The sequence below is a fragment of the Schistocerca nitens genome, chromosome 7 (genome assembly GCF_023898315.1).
Source record: "Schistocerca nitens isolate TAMUIC-IGC-003100 chromosome 7, iqSchNite1.1, whole genome shotgun sequence".
Lineage (NCBI taxonomy): Eukaryota > Metazoa > Arthropoda > Insecta > Orthoptera > Acrididae > Schistocerca > Schistocerca nitens.
The window spans coordinates 221,700,298-221,721,343 of NC_064620.1; the positions used below are offsets into that span (position 1 = coordinate 221,700,298).

At 41.9% G+C, this 21,046-nt stretch overlaps 1 protein-coding gene across 1 annotated transcript; it reads left to right on the forward strand.

Moving 5' to 3' along the window:
* The first annotated feature begins 4,423 nt into the window (after positions 1-4,423).
* On the forward strand, positions 4,424-20,642 carry LOC126195149 (prostaglandin reductase 1-like). Its single transcript, XM_049933653.1, has 3 exons — positions 4,424-4,660; positions 17,378-17,734; positions 20,073-20,642. Exons 1-3 carry the CDS (start codon positions 4,448-4,450, stop codon positions 20,523-20,525), a joined length of 1,023 nt encoding a protein of 340 aa, XP_049789610.1. The 5' UTR covers positions 4,424-4,447; the 3' UTR covers positions 20,526-20,642.
* Positions 20,643-21,046: the final 404 nt, after the last annotated feature.

A 21,046-nucleotide genomic window follows, 5' to 3' on the forward strand; every position in this document is an offset into this window, starting at 1 on the left:
TGGAAAACAAAGAAAAAGACAGGGGCGACACACTCGTAAGAACATGTTTCTTAGCCGCTTCAGCATCTGCACAGGCATGACAACGCCGCTAAGTAACACTGTCGGCAGAAGGTATTGTACGGGCAGGCATTGGCTCGACAAGCCCCGTGAGAGGAAACGAAAACTCTCTACGCGAGGCAGTCTATGGGGAAACATGAAGTCCGAAACGGTGTGGAAATGAGCACGGAATAAACACAAAAAGCGTCAGATGCGGGCGGCTGTCAGCTCAGCAGATGGAAATCTTGCATGGTCTAAACCGCAACGTGAGATCCAGGGTGGTTTAACTCAGCGTTAGAAGCGCTCCGCCTGGCTCATTGTCGCCCGTAGATCGCAGTCTGCGGGAAAAGTACGATTGTGTGTGACACATACTATTAAAACTTGCCATTCCAAAGCGACTGGTTGTATCAGAGGCAATACATTCTAAATACGAGGGTTGGAGCTTTAATAGTGGCAACTATTTATTTACAGCTCGTACAAAATATATGTGTTTCAAAGTTTTACTGACCTTCAATGTAGTCACCAGCATTGTTTGCAACCCGTTGCCAGTGATGTGGAAGTCGTAGGATACTCTTAGCAGTGCCAGTTGTGTTGACAGTTCGAGTGGCGCTGTCTATTGCCCGTCGAATTTGTAGCAGTTCTGAAGCGAATGCCGTGAAATGTTGCCTTCAGTTTAGAAATCGAGTTGAACTCACGAGGGCATAAGTCAGGGGAGTGCAGAAGGTGGTATAGCACTTAGCAGCACCATCAGTCAAACAAATCAGTAACAGCTTGCACTGTACGTGCTTGAGCATTGTCCTGCAAAATTATGGTCAGGTCCTGCAGAAAGTGTCATCACTTCTGTCTCTAAGGTGGTCGTAGGTTGTGTTCGAAAAACGAACAGCACAAAGACAAAATTGATGAGACTTTCTGCAGGACCTGAACATCATTTTACAGGACAATGCTCAAGCACGTGCAGTGAAAGCTGTTACTGATTTGTTTGACTGATGGGGCTGTTAAGTGCTATACCACCCTCTGCACTCCCCTGACTTATGCCCTCGTAAGTTCAACTCGATTTCTAAACTGAAGGAAACACTTCACGGCATTCGCTTCAGAACTGCTACAAATTCGTCGGGCAATAGACAGTGCCACTCGAACTGTCAACACAACTGGCACTGCTAAGAGTATCCTACGACTTCCACATCTGTGGCTACGGGTTGTAAACAATGCTGGTGACTACTTTGAAGGCCAGTAAAACTTTGAAACACACATCTGTTTTGTACGAGCTGTAAATAAATAGTTGCCACTATTAAAGTTCCAGCCCTCATAACTCTACAACTGCGATTATTGGGATTATATCCTACTCTACATTTTTATGTTCCTTCCTACACTGAAAGTAGGTAAGGCTAGAAACTACATAAATATTATACATAACTATCGCACTTTAGCTTTATGGAATCAACTCCTTTGCAGCTCTGTCGGAGGTGTAAGTTTGAAAACACTGAATGCGCAAAATTTTTGAAACCTGTTGCTGATTCCACCTATCCTAATCCCAACACACCCACTTAGCGAACTTGGGAGGCTCTGGTATAGTAATTGTCATTTCAGCACACAAGCTACTTTTTCAGTCAATGTCTTCCCATACAAGATGATGTGCATTAGATTTAAAAATCAACACACAGATGATTATAAAATTTCACTGAGAACAATTGAAATATGCGTGAAAGCAATGTAATATTCTCTGACGAAAAGAAGAAATTCTAATAAAATGCAAACGAGAGACTTGACGTAACATAAAAGGTACCTAAACATCGATTTCAGTACATCTTCTGAGAGTTGTCTGAATGAACTAGTGGAGACACTTCTTCGGAATCGTCGCTGCTTAATACCTTGATTCCAATTTTTGATGGTAAGTTTCTTGTTTCTCATTTGCATTAGTTGCCGATGCATCAGCAGATTACTATTTTCTTTGTGCCTTACAGTCACTAAAACCTTCCAACTTCTAACTGTCGTGCTGTTCCATATTGCTGTGTTTCTACCTTTCCGCTTCTTGCAGGTTTTGTACTGGCCTTACGTCCTTGGATGAAAGCAGTTTAGGAAACGGAAGGAGACACGAGGAAAGGCAAAACATTATCTATGAAAAATCAATTGAAAATCCGACGGATAAATTTCATTTTCTTCTTCTGCAGATTCAAATACAGGGTGATGATAATTAAAGTTGAACTTTCAAAACGGTGTAGAAATAACACCCGTCGTCAGAATGACGTCAAATTGCTACGGAATATTATATAAGAAGGGGGGAAATGTATGGCAGAAGAAAAAAATAGTGTGAAAATTGATCAATGACTGGCACTGTATATGTCAGAATACTTAAATCAAAACTCCTGTCATGCGCACGACCCATTGAAGATGGTATAAACACGCCGGGTACACGGCTTTTCCTCCTTTCGCGTCTGCGACGTACACCATGACTGTCTCAATGCAAAGCTGTATTACCAGAATGATGACTGTGCACATGTCGCTCTGCAGAAGTTCCGGACACTGAAAGGTTTGAAAAAAGGCCTTGGTCCGATTACTGCCGTGAATCTGGAGAAAATGATTCGGAAATTCTTTTGGTGTGTAACCTGGTAGAGGGAGGAAACGAATTGATTCGACGTCAGTGGAAGCAGTGGCCACAGCAATGCAGGAGGAGACGAGTGGTGCTGTGCAAATGTGTAGAGCAAGGAGAATTGCGTGAGCATTGGACATACCGTTGAGCACGGTGCGTAAAATCCTACGAAACATCCTTCTTTGGAGTCCATTCAAAATTACCCGTGTGCACGAGTCGCTTGCTGTTGACCTGCCAGCAAGAGAGAGACCTTTGCTTTAGAATTCTTGCTCACATGGAAATGGACAATGACTGGCCGTAGAAGATTTTGTGGATAGACGAAGCCCACTTCCATCTGACAAGATATGTCAATACATAGAATTGTCTAATATGGGCAACGGAAAATCCACACGCAAGTCGACCAGTACCATTTCATCCTGAAAAGGTCACTGTATGGTGCGGGTTTACGGTATCATTTATCATAGGACCATATTTTTTCGAAGAGACAGGTGATTCCGGTCCTGTTACCTGGTAAGCGCTACGAGTGTCTTTTGCGCAACCACGTCCTTCCAGCTCTCCAACAGCGTGGATGTGTGGATGGGATCACTTTATGCAAGATGGAGAACCTCCGCACATTGCAAATCCAGTTAAGCAGCTGCTGAAGCGCCATTTCGAAAATGCTAGAATTATCAACCGCCATTTCCCTACAGCCTGTCCGTCCCTATCACCCGATCTTAATAACTGTGACTTCTGGCTGTGGGCTAAGATGTTGTGTGCAGTGTTCCGAATGCAAACTTAGCTGCACTGAAGGCACGCATTGCGCAACACATTCTGAACGTGACCCCGGAAACACTTCGATCAGTTGTGGAACATGCTTTTTTGCGGTTTTTGGCCTCAGGGCAATTAAAAACCGATATTAGTGAGGCATTTTATGCGGTTTTTGGCCTCAGGACAGTTGAAAACCGATTTTTCCCATCCAATGTGATATGAACGTGCCGTGGTGGATGGGCTTATTACGTAACTAACAGCATCACTTCTTTACACCCACGCGCACTGCGTAGTACAGTTTGTTTATCTTCAGACGTACACCTTAATCTTTGTTGTATTATTCACTATTTGTAGTCAGCCACTATTAAATTATGATGCTAACAGCGACATCTATTGCTACATTTTGTAGCAGTTTATTTTTCTTCTACCATACGTTTTCTCCCTTCTCCGATAATATTCCGCCGGCCGGTGTGGCCGAGCGGTTCTAGGCGCTTCAGTCTGGAACCGCGCGACCGTTATGGTCGCAGGTTCGAATCCTGCCTCGGGCATAGATGTGTGTGATGTCCTTAAGTTAGTTAGGTTTAAGTAGTTCTAAGTTCTAGGGGACTGATGACCTCAGATGTTAAGTCCCATAGTGCTCAGAGCCATTTTTTTTAATAATATTCCGTTCCAATTTGACGTCATTCTGACGAGTGGTATTATTTCTACAGCGGTTTGAAAGTTTAACTTTAATTGTAATCACCCTGTATATCAAAATTAGAATTTATGAGTGCAACCATAGCTCTTAATACGAAGTTGACTTAAGTTCCGCAGTACTCTGGGCATTATCAGCACTATTTTATCACATCGTGCGCGACGTTAACCACAGAGACACCCATCAACGTATTTAACAGGCCCGAGCGATTGCATATCCCGAAATATGCCAGTAATGCCCAGTACTGCTTAGTCATGGATACACAGCAAACTCTTCCTGCGAGTTACGCAAGCCACAGAGATCCCGCTAGCAATTCGACAAGGCCTTGACGGTCGTTTTATTTAAGCTGCCGCGTTCGAGACGCCAGAGCAGCACCAGCGACCATGGTGAAGGCACGCAAAATCGTACTCGCCCGAAGCTTCCAGGGAGAGCCTCGACCGGAGGATTTTCGCGTCGAGGAGGAGGACCTACCACCCCTCAAGGATGGACAAATCCTAGCTGAGGCAGTCTACTTTAGCGTTGATCCCTTCCAGAGGGTTCTCGGAGGTACGGAGAAATACGGACAGAAAGTGGGAGACACCATGATCGCGGCCCAGGTAAAGGATCTCTGATCTGCTTTCTTTCCTTATCTGACCCACACTGGTAACCAGTATGCCAGCCATACGCAACGATAGTGACGTCACTCAAGTGACGTCATAAATGTTTTATGTGGAAACAGGAAGATACTGTAAGTGACGCCCTTAATGCTACTGTACTGCGTTTTAATTTTGTGACGCGTCTAGACATCCACAGCCATCGATAACCGCCGTTTAGAAGTTGCCTGGCCGTTGCGTTTCAAAACACTATTTCGCTTCGGTCTCTTTTCTATTTGTTTTGTTTTACTATTACTCGCGTAACAACTAATGTATGAGATAAAATATATTACTACGAAAAGAGACCCGAAATACCTTTTAGTGATGCTGTGCTATGACTTTCTTTGGATCATTAATTTTCAACAAAACAAAATATATTATGTTCTTATTGTTCTGCCCCTGGCTTTCTATTAAAGGAACATTTTTTCGTTACTGTAACTCGCCATAAAGTTCAACATATCTTCCTTACTTTATAGTTATTGAAAAGGTTAATGAAAATTACTTCGTTATCAATACTGATGTTACAGTACGCAATGATTGTTCAACATCATAATTTTGGAGTGGATTTTGTTAACAGTAAAACAACAATAAGCACCACGACTAACACGAGAACATGAGACTATTATCGGAGAAAAAAGATGTTTTTACTATAAGGTTGCCAGACCAGAACAACGCACAGCAAGATTTCTTTTATGTGATGAAAGTAAATTATCTTTTTGCACTGTTAGTAACATATTATCAGCAGCTCGCATCAACCTGTAACTGAAAGAAATAATTTTTACTTCACTATTACCTGCCCGCTTCTTTGCGGTATGATAGATTTCATTTAATGAAATTTGAATGCGCCGCGGCAACGGCTCGTTCGTTCGTAGCGCAGCTCTGCACCACGAATAATATTTAAATAACTGAAAATGTCTTAAGGGGATGGGATAAAATACCAGGCAAGCTTATCATAAATCATAATGCAGGTTTCACTAAGTAACTCTATTCAAAACATTTAAATAATTCGATTAATTACACACCTTTCCAAAACCTTACTTAATGGCGTCCCTCTTACAAACTTGACAAAAGAATGCTACGCTAGCATACAATATCACATCACAGGCTATCCTACTCACGTAACTCCAAGAAGACGGCAGAGAAATTAATGTTCGTTCTGTATTATTTATACTAGTCACACATTCTCATCTTTGTTTGATATTTAATAAGTATCGTCTGTGGCGGTTTCAGTACTCGGCGACACAGATATTATCTAAAATAAATAAAAAAAAAAACAGTACATAATTTTATACAAGAACAAAACATGACACACGATGTTTTCTCTTTATTACATAATATGTCTTTTGTTAAGAGACGTTACAACTATCAGTCTGTCCATGTTTACGGTGGGTAGCACAATAAACGCGTGTGAGAATGATTTACTCAGGACCGCACAATATCAGTGTTTAAGCGATCTGCTTTGTACTGTTACACGCAGAACTTCTATCAGAAGTGGTTGTATCACCCTGTTTCTTCTACGCCTGTTACTAAATTATTGAAATACAAGTGAGATAATTGGTGTGATTTCTATAAATATTTGATTCATTGTTACTGCAGCCACAACCAATACATAGTAATGTGAGCATTACATTTAGTTGTCCGCAGCTCGTGGTCGTGCGGTAGCGTTCTCGTTTCCCACACCCGGGTTCGCGGGTTCGATTCCCGGCGGGGTCGGGGATTTTCTCTGCCTCGTGATGACTGGGTGTTGTGTGATGTTCTTAGTTTAGTTAGGTTTAAGTAGTTCTAAGTTCTAGGGGACTGATGACCATAGATGTTAAGTCCCATAGTGCTCAGAGCCATTACATTTAGTTTCTCATTTCATCAGCATCACCTATTTTAATACAGCTATACTCAGCCTTATTTTAGTTGTGTTGATATTCATCTTATAACCCATTTTGGAGAAATTATGCATTCCATTCAAATTACATCCCAAGTCATTTCACTTTTTGACAGAATTGCAATGTCACTGGCAGACATTAGTGCCATTATTTCTCCTTCTGGAACTTTAATTCCAGTTTGAAATATCTCCTTAACTTCTTTTACTGCTTGCCTAATGCACAGTTTGAATATCATGAGGGATAGCCTGAAACCATGTGTTCCTCGCATTTCAGTTACGGTCTTACAACTGCAGCTAATTTCTGTACAAGTTATAGGTGACCTTTCAGTATCTATACGATATATCACTGCCTGTGTTGTTCCGAAGTACGATGCACATGCACGCATGTCCGAACGATTATTGCATCGTACTTCGGCCGGACACAGCTGCTGCAATATCATATTTATCTCCCGAAGCCGGACAAGCAACTTTCAATTAAAATATCTCCCCTGCACGGCTGTAATGAATGTACGACTACAGGTTGTAGATACGTGGTTGATGATATGTGTACGTTTCTGTCCCGCCGTGAGCTGTGCTCGCATAGACAACTGGTACGATAGCTCAGCGTGTTCGATCAGAGGGTTAGCTGCTCTCTGAAATAAAAAAAAAAAAAAAAGAAAACGGAGTGAACGGATCAACGATGAACCTCAAAAGATGTCATGGGACGTCCTCCCCGAACAAATGCAACGAACTATAAAGAACAAAATGGGATCAGGAAAAAAACGGTAAGGTGTCCGTTTGTGACATGCAGGGAATCCGGTTTCGTGTTCCCGTCCCGCACAAATTTTCACTGTCGTCATACCATTATACAGCTGGTGTCTGCCCGTATCCGCAACTGCGAATACATTTCAAGCATTTGTTGTTGTTGCTGTGGTCTTCAGTCCTGAGACTGGTTTGATGCAGCTCTCCATGCTACTCTATCCTGTGCAAGCTTCTTCATCTCCCAGTACCTACTGCAGCCTACATCCTTCTGAATCTGCTTAGTGTATTTATCTCTTGGTATCCCTCTACGATTACTACCCTCCACGCTGCCCTACAAAGCTAAATTTGTGATCCCGTGATGCCTCAGTACATTTCTTACCAACCGATCCCTTCTTCTGGTCAAGTTGTGCCACATACTCCTCTTCTCCCCAATTCTGTTCAATACCTCCTCATTAGTTATGTGATCTACCCATCTAATCTTCAGCATTATTCTGTAGCACCACATTCGAAAGCTTCTATTCTCTTCTTGTCTACACTATCGTCCATGTTTCACTTCCATGCATGGCTACACTCCATACAAATACTTTCAGAAACGATTTCCTGACACTTAAATCTATACTCGATGTTAACAAATTTCTCTTCTTCAGAAACTCTTTCCTTGCCATTGCCAGTCTACATTTTATATCGTCTCTACTTCGACCATCATCAGTTATTTTGCTCCCCAAATAGCAAAACTCCTTTACTACTTTAAGTGTCTCATTTCCTAATCTAATTCCCTCAGCATCACCCCACTTAATTCGACTACATTCCATTATCCTTGTTTTGATTTTGTTGATGTTCATCTTATACCCTCCTTTCAAGACACTGTCCATTCCGTTCAACTGCTCTTCCAAGTCCTTTGCTGTCTCTGACAGAATTACAGTGTCATCGGCGAACCTCAAAGTTTTTATTTCTTCTCCATGGATTTTAATTCCTACTCCGAATTTTTATTTTGTTTCCTTCACTGCTTGCTCAATATACAGATTGAATAACATCGGGGATAGGCTACAACCCTGTCTCACTCCCTTCCCAACCACTGCTACATCGAGTCAAGCATTTGAATATCTATTTTTCATCCCTGGTAATTTCATAATTCTAAAGAGTGTGTTTCAGTCAACACTCTTACATGCTTCTTCCAAATCTACGTATGCAATAAGTGTAGTCCATGTTCCCTTTCTACAATCCGTCTTCTAAGATACGTTGTATGGTCAACGATGCTCTGCATTTTGCTGCATTTCTCCGGAGCTCTAATTCATCCTTTCTCTTGTCGGTTTCTACCATCTGTTAAATTCTGCTCTGAGCAATTCATGGTATTATGCTGTAACCACTACTTATTATATTGACGGTTCGGTAATAGTCACACCAGTCAGCACCTTCGTTCTTTGTGCATGTCCTGTATACCAAGCGAAATAGTTTAATCATGCTTAATTCTTCCAAGGATGTTATGATTTTTGTAATATAGCCTACTGCATATATTTATATTCAGGTCTTAGTTAAATTGTTCTCCTGGTATCGCCTCCCTCGTCTCATCTGCATTCACTTCCTCTTCACCATCCATCATATTGTCTTCAAGTTTCTTCTGTGCATATAGTCTAGCTACATATGTATTCGACTTCGGAGCTTTCCTTCATTACTTGGTACTGACTTCCCATATTCATCAAATACTCTTTTATACATCGATTCTTCAAATGTTCTATGTTGTTGTTGTTGTTGTTGTTGTGGTCTTCAGTCCTGAGACTGGTTTGATGCAGCTCCCCAAGCTACTCTATCCTGTGCAAGCTTCTTCATCTCCCAGTAACTACTGCAACCTACATCCTTCTGAATCTGCTTAGTGTATTCATCTCTTGGTCTCCCTCTACGATTTTTACCCTCCACGCTGCCCTCCAATACTACATTGGTGATCCCTTGATGCATCACAACATGTCTTACCAACCGATCCCTTCTTCTAGTCAAGTTGTGCCACAAACTTCTCTTCTCCCAAATTATATTCAGTACCCCCATATTAGTTATGTGATCTACCCATCTAATCTTCAGCATTCTTCTGTAGCACCACATTGCGAAAGCTTCTATTCTCTTCTTGTCTAAACTATTTATCGTCCATGTTTCACTTCCATACATGGCTACACTCCATACAAATAATTTCAGAAACGACTTCCTGACACTTAAATCTATACTCGATGTTAATAAATTTCTCTTCTTCAGAAACGATTTCCTTGCCATTGCCAGTCTACATTTGATATCCTCTCTACTTCGACCATCATCAGTTATTTTGCTCCCCAAATAGCAAAACTCCTTTACTACTTTAAGTGTCTCATTTCCTAATCTAATTCCCTCAGCATCACCCGACTTAATTCGACTACATTCCATTATCCTTGTTTTGCTTTTGTTGCTGTTCATCTTATATCCTCCTTTCAAGACACTGTCCATTCCGTTCAACTGCTCTTCCAAGTCCTTTGCTGTCTCTGACAGAATTACAGTGTCATCGGCAAACCTCAAAGTTTTTATTTCTTCTCCATGGATTTTAATTCCTGCTCCGAATTTTTCTTTTGTTTCCTCCACTGCTTGATCAATATACATCGGGGAGAGGCTACAATCCTGTCTCACTCCCTTCCCAACCACAGCTTACCTTTCGTGTCCCTCGACTCTTATAACTGCCATCTGGTTTCTGTACAAATTGTATATAGCCTTTCGCTCCCTGTTTTTTACCCCTGCTACCTTCAGAATTTGAAAGAGAGTATTTCAGTCAACGTTGTCAAAAGCTTTCTCTAAGTCTAAAAATGCTAGAAACGTAGGTTTGCTTTCCTTAATCTAGCTTCTAAGATAAGTCTTAGGGTCAGTATTGCCTCACGTGTTCCAATATTTCTACGGAATCCAAACTGATCTTTCCCGTGGTCAGCTTCTACTAGTTTTTCCATTCGTCTGTATAGATTTTGCGTTAGTATTTTGCAGCTGTGACTTATTAAACTGATAGGTCGGTAATTATCACATCTGTCAACACCTGCTTTCTTTGGGATTGGAATTATTATATTCTTCTTGAAGTCTGAGGGTATCTCGCCTGTCTCATATATCTTGCTCACCAGATAGTAGAGTTTTGTCAGGACTGGCTCTCCCAAGGCTGTCAGTAGTTCTAATGGAATGTTGTGTACTCTCGGGACCTTGTTTCGTCTCAGGTCTTTCAGTGCTCTGTCAAACTCTTCACGCAGTATCATATCTCCCATTTCATCTTCATCTACGTCCTCTTCCATTTCCATAATATTGTCCTCAAGTACATCGCCCTTGTATTGACCCTCTATATACTCCTTCCACCTTTCTGCTTTCCCTTCTTTGCTTAGAACTGGGTTTCCATCTGAGCACTTAATATTCATACAAGTGGTTCTCTTTTCTCTAAAGGTCTCTTTAATTTTCCTGTAGGCAGTATCTATCTTACCCCTGGTGAGACAAGCCTCTACATCCTTACATTTGTCCTCTAGCCATCCCTGCTTAGCCATTTTGCACTTCCTGTCGATCTCATTTTTGAGACGTTTGTATTCCTTTTTGCCTGCTTCATTTACTGCATTCTTATATTTTCTCCTTTCATCAATTAAATTCAATATTTATTCTGTTACCCAAGAATTTATAGTAGCCCTCGTCTTTTTACCTTCTTGATCCTCTGCTGCCTTCACCACTTCATCTCTCAAAGCTACCCATTCTTCTTCTACTGTATTTCTTTCCCCCATTCCTGTCAGTTGTTCCCTTATGCTCTCCCTGAAACTCTGTACAACCTCTGGTTCTTTCAGTTTATCCAGGTCCCATCTCCTTAAATTCCCACCTTTTTGCAGTTTCTTCAGTTTTAATCCACAGTTCATAACCAATAGATTGTGGTCAGAGTCCACATCTGCACCTGGAAATGTCTTACAATTTAAAACCTCGTTCCTAAATCTCTGTCTTACCACTATATAATCTATCTGATACCTTTTAGTATCTCCAGGATTCTTCCAGGTATACAACCTTCTTTTATGATTCTTGAACCAAGTGTTAGCTATGATTAAGTTGTGCTCTGTGCAAAATTCTACCAGGCGGCTTCCTCTTTCAGTTCTTCCCCCAATCCATATTCACCTACTACGTTTCCTTCTCTCCCTTTTCCTACTACCGAATTCCAGTCACCCATGACTATTAAATTTTCGTCTCCCTTCACTATCTGAATAATTTCTTTTATTTCATCATACATTTCTTCAATTTCTTTGTCATCTGCAGAGCTAGTTGGCATATAAACTTGTACTACTGTGGTAGGAGTGGGCGTCGTGTCTATCTTGGCCACAATAATGCGTTTACTATGCTGTTTGTAGTAGCTTACGCGCACTCCTATTTTTTTATTCATTATTAAACCTACTCCTGCATTACCCCTATTTGATTTTGTATTTATAGCCCTGTAATCACCTGACCAGAAGGCTTGTTCCTCCTGCCACCGAACTTCACTAATTCCCACTATATCTAACTTTAACCTATCCATTTCCCTTTTTAAATTTTCTAACCTACCTGCCTGATTAAGGGATTTGACATTCCACACTCCGATCCGTTGAACGCCAGTTTTCTTTCTCCTGATAACAACGTCCTCCTCCTGAGTAGTCCCCGCCCGGATATCCTAATGGGGGACTATTTTACCTCTGTAATATTTTACCCAAGAGGATGCCATCATAATTTAACCATACAGTAAAGCTGCATGACCTCAGGAAAAATTACGGCTGTAGTTTCTCCTTGCTTTCAGCCGTTCGCAGTACCAGCACAGCAAGGCCGTTTTGGTTAGTGTTACAAGGCCAGATCAGTCAACCATCCAGACTGTTGCCCCTGCAACTACTGAAAAGGCTGCTGCCCCTCTTCAGGAACCACACGTTTGTCTGTCCTCTCAACAGATATCCCTCCGTTGTGGTTGCACCTACGGTACGGCTGTCTGTATCGCTGAGGCACGCAAGCCTCCCCACCAACGGCAAGGTCCATGGTTCATGGGGTGGGGGTGGGGAGTGGGGGAGGGGGAAATGTTCTATATGTAGCATCTATTTTTTCTAAAGTTATGTATATTTAACCAGTTTTGTACTAGGCGTATTTGGAAAGCAAGGTCCGCTTGGACCGAAATGGAAACAACTGTGAAAATCCGATGGAACTTTGCACAGATGTGTTGGGTAGTGTCTTTAGTATGCCTGTCGGTCGCTTCACGTCTCTCTTTTCAGTTCAGAGCCAAAGTGATCACGTACATATGCCTAAAACAGCTGTGTCTCCCATCAAATATGTGGGTAGGGTGAGAGATTTCGCCTGAAGCTATGCACATTACATAAATGCCATGCGTTTCTTTCTTCAAGACAATTTTCAGCCGCATTCTGCAGGGGTAATGAAGACGCACCTGCAACGTTTTCTGTGCGAAATGTTTGATCACCCACAATACAGCCCTTAATTGACTGGCTCAGTTGTTCATCTCTGCTCACGTGAACCTCTGGCTACGAAGATAACATTTTGTCACAAATAACGAAAGGCAGACCAGCGTAGAGAATTGGCGGAAAGGACAGGGGGCTGCTTTCTGTGACGAGGGTGCTGGAAAGTTTGTACAACGCCACGACAAATGTCTAAGTCGGAGTGGCGACTATTTAGAGAGATAGCTGCAAGGTGTGTCTAACATCTACATCTACATATATACTCCGCTAGCCGACAAGCGGTGTGTGGCGGAGGGCGCAATTCGCACCAAAGTCATATACCCCCCGCCGCCCCCTCTGTTCCAATCGACGGTCGCGCGAGGGAAAAACAGCTGTCTGAACGCCTCAGTACGAGCTCTAATTTCCCTTATCTTTGAATGGTGATCATAGCGCGATTTGAAAGTTGGTGGTAATAATATATGCTCTACATCCTCGGTGAAGATCGGATTTCGGAATTTAGTGAACAGCCCCTTCCGTTTAGCGCGCCGTCTATCTGCAAGTGTGTCCCACTTCCAACTTTCTATGAGATTTGCAACGCTCTCGCGATGGCTAAATGTACCAGTCACGAATCTTGCCAAGACCCAAATGGTAATGGTCCCATGCAGACGAACAATACTATAAGACAGGACGAACTAACGTGTTGTAAGCTATTTCATTTGTTGAATGACAGGATCGCTTCAGGATTCTACCAATAAACCGCAATCTAGAGTTCGCCTTACCCGTTACTTGTGTAATCTGATCATTCCATTTGAGATTTTTGTGACGGCCTTCGTAGCGACAACACTTCGCTGTAGAAACGGCCTACGAAGTCACCGCCACACTTTTAATAGCGGGCCGACCGGTCCGCTGGAACAGTGAACAGAAAGATGAAAACCCAAACACTCGGATTAAATGAAAGTCGGTACTTATCTTTATTAACGACGATACAGAACACAGTGGTGAACATGGTCTACAGAAATCTGTCTAGTTCGAGTCGGAGCGGCTTGGTCAGCGTCGGCTGACGACAAACAACAACTCTGCTGCGATGAACACACAACTGACTAGCAGGTACACAATTCGGTGGCGAGTATACAACTGAGCGGCGAATCCAGAACTGACCTAGCGCTCGCGACTCCAGCGCTTAAGAAGCCAGAAGCCAGCGGTGGCGCGCGCAGACTTGCGGCGATTTCCTGTATCGCTGGCGCTGCTTATGCGGACGGCGTCCGGACTTTGATGCTGCCAACATTTTTGGCAGCGGGCTCGGTTGGCATTACTGGCTAGGATATAACAGAGATCATTTCGAATAGTCACACCCAGATACTTGACGGATGTTACCGTCTCCAAAGACTGGGCATTTATTTTGTACTCGTACATTAATGGGGATTTTCGCCTTGTTATACGCAGTAGGTTACACTTACTAATGTTGAGAGATAAATGTCAGTCATTAACTGTTAAGAATGAAGCATTTTTGATTTTTCACTGTCGTTTTCATTTCGCGACCGATCGGACCTTACTTTCCGAACAACCCTCGTATTCAGCCTCTAGCTACTCCTTGCCCCTTTTGTCAAGATTATTATTTAGTTGTCCGTATTTGTTTTTGTTTGCGTCATTTGCTGAATTTTCTAGCTTCTCCTTTAACTTTTGGTAAAACGATATTGCAATAACAACATAGTCTATTGACTGTTGAGTAGCCGTCATCTATCATGTAGGCTATGAAGAAAACGCTGCAGTTGGTAATATGCTTGTTAATTCCGTGAATTTTTGTAACAACATTTGGTAGCAGTTCTCAGCGAACAGGTAGCTTGTAGGTTTCATAAGATTTTTGTGTTAGTTACATGGATTTCTGAAAGAACGGACGCTGCTAACAATGGACAGTCGTACGAAATACTTTCAAAATTAATTCGCTGACTGGGAATCATTGACATGTCGTAGTATGTCTGTACCTAATGTATCTGACGTCAGGGATTCGCAGTCGGCGAATGTATTTCAGATTTTGTTTGTATTGCGTATTAGTCATTTACTTTTGTTCTCTACAGTGCGAGCTGTCAGCGACCAAATTGTCTCTAAGCTGCCTTAGCGCTGAAAAGTGAAAGTAATATAAATATATGTTTTAGCGGACTACGCAAGGATGAATTCTTGACAGGAAGTTGGACTGGATGAGAATCTAGTTGCGTGGGAGATGGTCGTGATTTGATTACGAATCAAGACGGACTACAGAAATTTCACCGAAAACAATTTCAAATAATTTTCTCATTCATTTGTTTTTTTATTATTTTTAATTCATTCACCAGACGTACAATTAGTAGATGAATACGGACAATGTCAATTGAATGTACATCTGAAAACATTCGTATAGTAATCTTCTATGAACACGGTTAGAGGAATGAAAACAAAACTAAAAATATTAATCTGGTTTCGAACATAGGGTACAAAAAGTGTGCCACCTCTTTGCTCGTACTTATTGCTCTCTTAAAGGCAGATAAAGTAGCTTGACCGTCGTTTTTCCAGAAACGGTCGAGTATCTACATATAAGCTGGGACATACGTTCATTTATATTGACCCCTCTTCCACTGAGTGAATCTTCTGGAAAATCTGGTTATACCACTTCTCGTTTTATCCTCGTAACTGGAGATCCAATTTAGTTCTTGTTCGAGTGTTATATCAAGATATTTTCATTGATTTAGTTACGTGGATTGGACGGTTGTGATTTGTAAGGTAGAAGTCTTCGGGAGTGTATGCTTCGGTGGTCTTTCCTATAGTAACTGATGAGTTTCTTCCTGGGTCGAGGGATAAGTGGGTACAGTTCAAGCACGAGATGAAGATGTTGAGATGGACATGTCTATGAAATGAATGGAGGGTTGGTTGTATGGCAAAAGAGGCGGCATCATTTGGATAATATAGCAGCTGCAAATGGGGTGGGATCGGTGGTGATTTTTGGATACCAGCTGTGTGTACAAAGCAAATGAGTGGTGACAGGGTGGCTCCATGTGGCACAAACGCAGTATGATGAAAAAATTGAGAGGGTGACATTGTTTGTTAAACTGGATTGTTGGCTTGTCATAAAGAACATAGTTATACAAACATAATTGCTTAAAAGCTCATAGAAAAGGAACTTGAGTAGGTGACCAGAATACCACACATTGATAGGAATAGGAAGTATGAGATGTGAAACTTCTTCTGGCGTTCGTACAGGAAATGAACAAGATGAATGAACTTCAACATATAATGATAAATTTGAATGCAAGCCATTTTAGATTTGGGAAGAAGGAAATTTCTCAGTTTGACCGAGGATCGAGGTAATGACCAATACAAAGTACAGGGTTTTGTTGGCTTGCAGCGGTTTATACGAAAGAGAGTCTAGAATCTTTAACGAGAGGGAATGTCGTAGAGTCACTAGACGAGTGCTGTGTTGTGTTTCTTTCCAATAGTGGCTTCAATATCGCGTGCTGTATTGACAGATCTAAATTTGTTCATGTTATGGGGTTTATGAATTGTAACTTGGTAGCGAGACAGGTAATGGATGTTTCTATGCTATCAGTGACATATGAGGGCTAGGTGAGATCAAATTTGGATTTTCATGGCTAATTACAGTTCCTGAAGGTAGAACGCAAAATATAGGCTTTACTAAGATTTTTAAGGTGAAAATGATGACTTAGAAGCGATAGATAGCGTGGTGCAGGTTGTGAATGGTAAGCTTTCCAATATTTAGTGGAGTACTTACTGAAGATTATAGTTAGTGAGGACTGGGTATATCTGCATGACTGATGCCAGTTCCAGGTTCGTTTAGCATTAAGTAAATTACCCATCTGTCTCTGAAGTGCAGGTGACGTGTACCGTGTCCAACTTGTGGTTCAAACTAAATGAGCGGTGGAGTCGACGAGTTTCTCTGAGAATTACAAGATTTCATGAAGTGAAAGGAGCTTGGTGAGAGGTAGTTTTAGCCAAGATTTCTTAAAAGAGAGAAGCAGCATTCATAATGTCTTTGGGATATTAAAAATTGGCAGGGTCACTTGTGATCAGCTGATTTAGGTGTGTATACACTTCTGGTAGACATTTCTGGGTTGCGGTAGTTATATTATTGCTTAGGGAAGTGTTGGGGTATTGGGTATTTTGGTGCGAACTTTATGTGCAGATTGGGTGACAGTAAGTTCCAGTTGAATATAAGGCATCTGCATTTATACATCAAAGAAGTTTTGAGATGCTTTAATCAGATAAGAGTGGAGTTCCTTTTCTGGTAGCTGTTACAGGGCCAAGAATTAGGCCACGTATGAGGAAGGTAATAAACTGGCGCTATCTGTTACTCTCGACTTTAGAGAAGCTAAGGATACTGAGGTCAGTATCAATTATACTGGTGGAGTAGGATTGATCTGCTTAGGGTAGGAACTTGTATGGGATCGATATTACGTCTTATTAACGTATTCTTACGTTTCTTGTGTCTTGAGAGTTGCACATTTACTCATAGGTTCACTTGTCAAGAATGAGAAATAGGCATGGTACTGCCACTGGTGAGTGAAGTGGGACCCGATATGCCATGCCACCTGCAGATGTCGCCACTTGTGCTGGTGCTTTGTGTTATGGTGGTGTAACGGTGAGGTCTGCCCACAGGTAGCACGGATTGTGGAGAGCCGGGCTGCAGGTTTCCCAGTGGGGCGACACATCGTGGCCTACTGGGGGTGGCGCGACCGCACAGTGGCTGATGTGGGGCCAGAAGTTCCGCCCCCTGATGTCATGTCGCCCCCCATGCTGGTGCCAGACCTGGGGGATCTGCCGTTATCCCTGTCCCTGGGGGTGCTGGGCATGCCTGGGATCAGCGGCTACTTCCCACTGCTGGAGGTCTGCCAGCCCAAGGCGGGAGAGGTGGTCGTGGTCAGTGGCGCTGCAGGCGCTGTGGGCAGCATAGTGGGACAGATAGCGCTCATCAAGGGCTGCACTGTCATCGGCTTCGCTGGATCTGACGCCAAGGTACGTATTTACATTTTGTTCAACCTGCCTGTAACTTGTGTGTCCATTAGAGAGGGTAACATTTGGCAGGAATATCATCAGGAGATGGAATAGTGGAGGGGCTTGTAGTGCATAGGTGGGCAAGAGTGTCAGGGAGTACCTGTAAACGAAGCAGGAAGTAAAATGGGTGTGGATGTTGTTGACAACACGATGCGTGTGCATTGTATTTTATATTTTCCGATAAGTCTAAACAATTCGGCCAGATGACCTTAGTATCAATACTGAAAAATATTAAAGTAGTCTTAAACTGTCAACTTTTTGTCTTTGCATAAAGTCCGACCCTTCACTGTATGTAACTGACGACGCTGAGTGGGGCGAATGCGTGACACCAGCTAACACTAATCTTAAATTTCTGAGTGACATGGCACAAAAAACTACAAGTCAGTGCATTTGGGCACTGATTGAACATTTTACGTAGAACTTACCTGCGGGTTGGGACAAAAGTAAATGTGGTGAGTGGTGGCCAGATCTAATAGCGTAGACATTGGAAAGAGGAGACATGTGGTTACATCATACTAGTACTCAGATGGTGTTCAACGTCTTTTGTTAGTTCATTCGATATTATTCCTGACAAATACATACTCAGATTACTGTACAGCATTCTGTTGGGTTGTATTGAGTCCGTGGGACGCTTTGGAAGTGAGACATGCTTTCATCTTCAGGCGACAACTGGGGGACGATGGACTCATTTGTGAGATGCACTTTTCAAGAATTCTTGGCTCTCATTGATCTCTAAGGAGGGTTGGTCCTCTGGGTTAGTCCAGAAAATGCTCTCGTTGGTCCAATAACTTCATGAATTTTTCTGTGGTTCTGTAAGCCGGCTAACCATGTTTTTAGTCAGTATTTTCCCACCAATAAAAATGTATGCCCTAAGTGATAGTGTAGTGACAAAAAATTGGGTAAAAAGTGTCTCAAAATGACTGAAAAGAACTTAAAATGACTCCCGAAAATTATTTAAATCTGTATAGACTGCAAATTTAGTAAAATATTTCTTACAACATTTTTACCCTTTTAAGATACAAATCATAAGCCGCAAGTTTTGGTTGAACTGCGATTTATGACCAAAGCACCCAGAAAAAATGAAAATCAAACAATTATGTGTTAATCTATATTAGTTGTACTTATTTGTTGTTGATATGTATCAAAGTATTTGAATCCATCGATAGACATAAACAGTCAAAACTTTACTCTTCTACATATTTCGTTTTATATAAGCAGCACACACTGCTTTAGCAGGTAAAAGTAGGGAAGCAGAGGAAAAGTGCTCATGTTGGGGCACAAGAAAGGTGAATATATTCCTCTTAAAAGACTCAGAAAAGTGGGGAACCAGGTGTCTCAATCCTCATTCCGCCTTCCTCATAGCAAATTTTGGCATTGGAACATAGTCACAGAGACGGTGACAGTGGAAGAGAGATAGTGTCAGCCTGAGAGAAAGACAGAGGAGACAGTGATGTTGGAGGATAGATGGATGAAGACAATAGGCGCGGGAATCAAAAGGAGAGAGAGGAGATACTGATGGACACTGGGAGACAGTGGCAGTAAAAGAGACATGGTAGGAGAGAGAAGCAGTGGAAGAAAAAGAGAGAGGAGAAAGTGGAAACGAAAAATACAGGAGAGTGGAGACCTTACATAGACTTGGTGGGGTGGTAGATCTGCACCTCCCCAGACCGGCAAACTTTAACAAGTATGCATAGGGGAGGGCATATTTTAAACTGAAATTTTAAATTCGGGGTGTATGCGAAGTGTTAATTTGCATCCCCAGAACTTTTGAGCTGCTGAGGTATGGTGGACACAATAGCAGTGCGCAAGAAAGACTAAAGGAGACAGTGTAACAAGAGACTGTGGCAGTGGGATATTGTGTAAATCAGTGGGAGAAAAAGGAGACAGTGGGAAACAGGCAAATACAGACAGTCGTAGTGAGATGGAAATGAAGTATGAAGAGACCCTGATTAGAGGGATTTATAATTTTCTGTATTAAAATGACATGAATATACTATCATTCCAAAATTTTTGGTGAGGAATGTGTAATGAGGATTGAAGCAGCTGATTCTCCACTTTATTGTAAGAATCTTTTAAAGAGGCACATATTTTTGATATCCGAGAAGAGCATTTTTCCGCGGGTAATTTACCGTATTTATTAACCTACCGTAATTATCGTTTTATAAGAATATATTTTTTTACACCAAGACTGGAATTCATTGTTTTTCATAGCTAATATAAGCCTGAGATAAGTAAGCAACTTAGCAAACAGGTTCAACCAACATCTTGTACTGCTGTGATATATGTCTCTTATTCTCAGGTGAAATGGTTAAAAGAGGAGCTGGGCTTCCACCACGCGTTTAACTACAAGACGACAGACGTGTCCACCGCCCTGAAGCAGGCTGCCCCAGATGGTGTCGACGTGTACTTCGACAACGTGGCGGGTGACATGAGCACTAAGGTCATCAGCCATATGCGCTACCGTGGTCGCATCACTGTTATCGGCGCCATCTCTCAGTACAATGAGTCTCAGTCCCAAAAGTTGGTCACCCTGCCGTTCACATTTCTTGCCAATCAACTTCGCCTTGAGGGCTGCGCTTATTCGCGATGGCACGACCGCTGGGACGAGGGAATCACCCAACTGCAGCAGTGGGTAAAAGAGGGGAAACTCAAGTACAGGGAAACTGTGAGCCACGGCTTTGCCAATGCTCCCAAAGCCTTCATCGGTATGCTGAGAGGCGAGAACTTTGGGAAAGCTGTTGTCAAATTGTGAACACTCCTCATCTTTCAAAAGTGGAAAAGTTTTGTTCGATTTAATTCAATTGTTCACATCTTTAATGTGTGTGTTATAAAAAATGTTAGCAAGTATAAAATTTGTTAGTAAGATGTTCGAAGCGTTTTTGGCTGATTTATTTCAAATTTCTACGCTATTCTCTAATAAATGTTTGGAGAGACATAGGTTACATGTGATATATATATATATATATATATATATATATATATATAGGGTGAGTCACCTAACGTTACCGCTGGATATATTTCGTAAACCACATCAAATACTGACGAATCGATTCCACAGGCCGAACGTGAGGAGAGGGGCTAGTGTAATTGTTTAATACAAACCATATAAAAATGCACGGAAGTATGTTTTTTAACACAAACCTACGTTTTTTTAAATAGAACCACGTTAGTTTTTTTTAGCACATCTGAACATATAAACAAATACGTAATCAGTGCCGTTTGTTGCATTGTAAAATGTGAATTACATCCGGAAATATTGTAACCTAAAGTTGA